The 6,141-nt window shown below is 44.0% G+C and overlaps 1 protein-coding gene across 1 annotated transcript in view; it reads right to left on the bottom strand.

The window, feature by feature from the left end:
* Nucleotides 1-6,034: 6,034 nt before the first annotated feature.
* The window catches only part of SNIP1 (Smad nuclear interacting protein 1), an 11,135-nt gene continuing 11,028 nt past the window's right edge, over nucleotides 6,035-6,141 (bottom strand). Inside the window, exon 5 of the mRNA XM_007453803.1 lies at nucleotides 6,035-6,137. Within this exon, the coding sequence (XP_007453865.1) occupies nucleotides 6,035-6,137 (103 nt within the window). The remainder of the gene's footprint in view (nucleotides 6,138-6,141) is intronic.

The following is a 6,141-nucleotide window of genomic DNA, read 5'->3' as shown; positions in this document are numbered from 1 at the left end:
TCAGCAGGAGGATTCATAAGAATAACTTAGTCAGTCATGAATAGAAACCAGAAGTCTCAATCACCCTCTTTCCCCCATTGAACTTCAAGTGCTTCCAAAGCCTCATTTATCACCTTAGGCATTTCTGAGTGCTAGTCTCTGTCTAGAAATATTTGCCTGTTTTGGCATCTGCAAAATGTAATGATAATAGAAGCCTGCCTCATAAGGTTATGAGGAGGAAATGAGTTAATGTATGCATTTGTGCAACATGTAAAATGCTCAGAACTGTGCCTTGTACATAGAAAGTGTTCCTAGACATTGGCCAGTTTTATTAGAGGTCTCAGTACATGCATTCTTAGGCTCCCAATGATTAAATATTTGTCGATTTTTCTGAATCAACATGATGATTTCCAACTAGTTCTGACTATGACTAGGTGAGGTGAGGATTTACCTAAGCCACACCCTACCCGTGAAAGTCCCACTCACTAGGATTTCCTTGAACATCCTGTGAATCAGGAAGTCTCATGGACCAGCTGTCTCTTCCCTCCTCAAAACTCTCCACGAAGCTCCACTGGGGAGGCGAGAGGGAACAATTCAGATGAAAGACCGTTGAACCAGGACTGAGGCCATCTCCATCTAGCTCTACCACTGCCTTGCTGAGGGAACCTCAGGTAAACAATTTTATAGGATCCTTTCCACGTATTCCACTCCAGTCCTGTGGTCCTCTGGCCTGCTCAGTCTGAAACAATGTCCTCCTCTACTACTGGCTCCAAAATCTACCTATTCTCTAAGGCATACTTCAAATACCACCTCTTCTCAGCCATACAAAAAGAATGAAATAATGCCATTTGCAGCAACATGGATGGACCTAGAGATTATCACACTAAATGAAGTAAGCCAGACAGAGAAAAACAAATATCATGTAATATCGCTTATATGTGGAATCTAAAAAAAAATGCAAATAAAATTATTTTACAAAACAGAAAGAGACCCACAGACATAGAAAAGAAACTTACGGTTACTAAAGGGGAAAGGGTGGGGGGAGGGATAAATTAGGAGGTTGGGATTAACATATACACACTACTATATATAAAATAGATAACCAACAAGGACCTACTGTATAGCACAGGGAACTATACTCAATGTTTTGTAATAACCTCTAAGGGAACAGAATCTGAAAAAAATATATATATAGGGCTTCCCTGGTGGCGCAGTGGTTGAGAGTCCGCCTGCCGATGCAGGGGACACGGGTTCGTGACCCGGTCCGGGAAGATCCCACATGCCGCGGAGCGGCTGGGCCCGTGAGCCATGGCCGCTGAGCCTGTGCGTCCGGAGCCTGCGCTCCGCAACGGCAGAGGCCACAACAGTGAGAGGCCCGCGTACCGCAAAAAAAAAATATATGTGTGTGTGTGTGTGTGTGTGTAACTGAATCACTCTGCTGTACAGCTGAAACTAACATACTGTAAATCAACTCTACTTCAATAAGATACAAATAAAAACTAAACACAAATACCATCTCTTGCAAAAGGTGCAGCGCACCTCCAAATTATTTCTCCGTTTCTAACTCACAGCTGTAAACCAATTGCTAGCATAGTAAGTTTATGTAACCATTGATTGATCGGATTAATTCACTTTAACTTTAGAGTAAATATGAACAAATCAACTGTCTTTTGAAATTGTTTCCGGGACTTCCCTGGTGGCACAGTGATTAAGAGTCTGCCTGCCAACACAGAGGACAGGGGTTCCATCCCTGGCCCCGGAAGATCCCACATGCCACGGAGCAACTAAGCCTGTGTGCCGCAACTACTGAGCCTGCACTTTAGAGCCCACAAGCCACAACTACTGAAGCCCGTGTGCCACAACTACTGAAGCCCGTGTGCCACAATTACTGAAGCCCGTGAGCCTAGAGCCCATGCTCTGCAACGAGAAGCCACCACAGTGAGAAGCCCACACACTGCAAGGAAGAGTAGCCCCCGCTCGCCACAACTAGAGAAAACCCACGTGCAGCAACGAAGACCCAACGCAGCCAAAATAAATTTTAAAAAAATAAATTAAAATAAATAAAATAGTTCGCCACTTGATAAATATACTAGAAAGTTGACCCAAGAGACCGAATGAAGCTTTAAATTCCAAAGCTTTAATTTAAGTCAAGTAGCCCGGGACTTCCACGGTGGCTCAGTGGTTAAGAATCCACCTACCAATGCAGGGGACACAGGTTTGAGCCCTGGTCTGGGAAGATCCCACATGCCGTGGAGCAACTAAGCCTGTGCGCCACAACTGCTGAGCCTGTGCTCTAGAGCCCATGAGCCACAATTGCTGAAGCCCACACACCTAGAGCCCGTGGTCCGCAACAAGAGAAACCACTGCAGTGAGAAGCCTGTGAACTACAACGAAGAGTAGCCCCCACTCGCCGCAACTAGAGAAAGTCTACACGCAGCAACGGAGACCAAGCGCAGCCAAAAATAAATAAGTAAATAAATAAGTCAATTTAAAATAAATAAATCAAGTGGCCTTCACTTGATATAAACTCACACACCCAGGAACACCGTGGGATCAGAACATTCTTTCACAAGCAGGCATTACTGGTGTGTTACGTGCATGTCACACTTAGGGTCTGATGAACGTGACATCATTTCGTTCCTCACATCCACTACTAATTTCCACAAAGGGAAGGATGTTAAAAAATATAACCATCTGTGCACCATATCAAATCATAAATAAATATATTATTTATATATGTTCTAAGCCTTTAAAAACCAAGCTGTATTGTATATTGGCATTTCGATACAATAACACACAAAAAATTTTTTCAGTTATCTGATTACTCTGCTTTCCCTTATCATCAGGATATAATTAAAGTATTTAAAAGTTAGATCACCAGTTGCTCTTTTTTTTTAGTATATGTGCTGCCGAAGCGAGCACACCAGTTGCTCTTAATGAGCTATCCTTTGTCAATGTCAGAAAGAGGGAATGAGAAAATGACTGGGAAGAGGCTCCTGGGGAAAATCTGAAGATTCTGTCCCATACTTCGGCAGAACTGTGGGCCACCACAGAGGATTTGGGGGAGGGACTCAGAAGCAAAGGGCCGTTTTGCAGATCGCTTGATTTTAACAGCTATGACTTGCAGACAAGATAGCCAGGGTGGAGAAAGGGTGGGTGATAAAGCAATTGCAAATAGCTAAAATGAACATCAGCTTCTAAGCAATGAATTAATTCAAGAAGAAAGTTTTAGGATTTTGTCAACTTCAAATGAGAAGTCTGCTGGTGATATCTGGCTTTGGAGATAAGTAGTATCTTTTCTTTCCCTTTCTCTTAAAAAATAAAAAGTGTGTGTGGGCGAGGAACATCCTCCCATATATCAATGTTTGGCATGAAGAATCTCTTAATCCAGGAAGCAAAAGTCTACTACACAACTGGGACCTTTTATTGAAAATGTAGGCAAGGACTTGCCTGGTGGCACAGTGGTTAAGAATCCGCCTGCCAATTCAGGGGACACGGGTTCGAGCTCTGGTCTGGGAAGATTCCATATGCTGTGGCGCAACTAAGCCCGTGCGCCACAAAGACTGAGCCCGAGCTCTAGAGCCCTCGAGCCACAACTATTGAGCCCTTGTGCCACAACTACTGAAGCCCACGCGCCTGGAGCCCGTGCTCCGCAACAAGAGAAGCCACCGGTATGAGAAGCCCGCACACCGCAACGAAGAGAGTAGACCCCCACTCGCCGCAACTAGAGAAAGCCCGCCTGCAGCAACAAAGACCCAACGCAGCCAAAAACGAATAAATAAATTTATTTTTTAAAAAAATGTAGGCAAAGTGGTCATCTATCACAATGTTCACCAGGATGGTGCTTGAAGCCAAGCCTAAGGCTGCCAGGAAGCAGTAGTTACACAAATTGAACACTGAGGCCCTGGAGTGAGATGCCAGATTAGCGCCTCATCCCAGGAAGAGAAAACCATCAGCCTGGATCAGGAGAAAAACTCATCAAAACACAACTTTTAGACATGCACGTATGTAATAGTGCTTCCAGGGGCCAGGGCACATTGGGTGAGGATGCTAATTGCTCTTACATTGTTTCTTCCCTCATGTAACTTTTCACCTAATTAACCTTATTAAGTGTTCGCTCTTCAAAGGGCATCTTTTCTCTTTTTCTTGCCATGACACACAGGTTGTGGGATCTTAGTTCCCCGGTAAGGGATCAAACCCGTGCCCCGTGCAGTGGAAGTGTGAGTCTTAACCACTGGACCGCCAGGGAATTCCCCAAAGGGGAATCTTTTCATTTCTTTTGAATAAACATTAGTCAGCAGCCCACAGTAGTCAACATTTAACCCTGAGTACATCTAAGTATGTGAGACCTCAGTGGAAAAACAATGGTAAGGAAGACCATCTAATAATGTCATTAGTTTCCACCCAAGAGAAACAGTTAGCAGGAGCACTGACTTGCATCATCTCTCCTTCCTCCCATCCCACCCCCATCACCACCTGAGGGTGAAAGAGCAGGGACAGGGGTCAACTGGTATGAGGCCAACTATGTACAACCTGCCCCAACTCTTGACTATTCTGGGAAGGAAAACCCCTTCACTGCCAACTCAGAAAGCACTGCTGCTTCAACAGGACCACCGCTCACTCGCTGAAATTTGAAGACCTGGATTCCAGTGCAGGGTGAGTCCTATCACCCCCAGGGCACCCTCCACAACTGTCTACTTTTACCTCCAAAATATTGATACAAAGATTTCTTTAGCAGCAAATATACCTATGAACACAAGGTCCTCTGTGCTAGGAAAGAAGTACTCTTTGAAAGGGGGCTATATTTACAAGTTTTATTATTTTTTATTCCAAAAATACATATAAATGAAAACCTGCTCTTCAAATGCAGGGAGGCCTTTGCCTATAATGCAGTATTACATTTACATCACAAAACATTCTCATAGGAAAATCAATATGCAGCTCTTTCACACACAATTTTTTAAATATATACTACACACACACACACACACACAGACACTCACACACACACACACACACACACACACACACACACACACGATGTAAGCAGTTATGACTTTTCTACTTACACATATTCCTCTGGTGGAAAATTAGGAAACTGGGCAATTCCCAATTGCCCAGGTAAATACAACCTCTCTGAACATTTTTTTAAAAAGATGAAAACATGTAAACCACACAACACATACACATTGTTAGAATAAAGCAAGGACCCTGCCACATAAATGACAGTGTGTTTCTCAAAGAAGGAAGAATGGAGATAACCTCTAAATAAAAATGCAAAGTTGTAGATCAAAATTGTTCTGTACACGCTCCATGGAGAAATCAGAGTTCTCTCACAGGAAACAGATCCACGACCCATTTCAGCCTCTCGTGACATGTAATCAGCACCCACTGGTAGTGGCCATGACCTTCCTGTACAGTCATAAGCTTAAGCAGGCTCCACAAAGCATCCGTTTAAGTCCAACAGTCAATAATGAGGTCATGTGGTAAATCTCCCCCACCCCCCTGCCCACCCCCAAACAACGAAGTGCAAAATCAATTTCTATGACTCAAGAGCTCAACCAGGTCACAGCTTTGGTATACTCTGGAGGCTGTTTTGGTGATAACCAAAGCTTAGTAAGATTCTCCGTTCAGGGGTTTGCCCCCAAGACAAAAACAAACCCGGTCCACAAAGCTTAACAACAATATAAATAAAGTAACTGTACAAAGAAAGCAAGCCACAATCCCCTTCAACCAGGGCTTTATAGTTTCCTGCACAGTAGTTCTGAAAGCACCAACTCAAGCCACGATGCTTCTACTAAAACACGATGTGTTGGTGAGACTGTTCAGAAAACAAATGCCCACAGCATGTGCATGTGGCTGATGTGCCACAGAAAAAAGTTCAACCAAACATAAGTCAGTTTTCTTACACTGAAACGTAAGCTGGTCAGCAACAGAAGAAAGACTTAAGGCAATAAGAGGCGTTACAGAGAGCACGGCGGTGCCCTTTGAGTCAATCCCAAAGCTTTCGCAGAAAGAAAAGGTCTCTCGAGAGTTTGGCTTGTGCTTCAGTCTGCTAGCTGTCAGACACCTCCTCCTCCTCCTCGTCATCCTCATCTTCTTTCCTGTCCACTTCAGACGTGTCCGAGGACTCGTGGAGCAGAACATACTCTCTGCTGCTGA

This window comes from Lipotes vexillifer, unplaced genomic scaffold, assembly GCF_000442215.2.
Source record: "Lipotes vexillifer unplaced genomic scaffold, Lipotes_vexillifer_v1.1 scaffold213, whole genome shotgun sequence".
Classification (NCBI taxonomy): domain Eukaryota; kingdom Metazoa; phylum Chordata; class Mammalia; order Artiodactyla; family Lipotidae; genus Lipotes; species Lipotes vexillifer.
The sequence above is the reverse complement of the archived record's forward strand: the minus strand, read 5'-3'. Positions and strand labels throughout refer to the sequence as shown.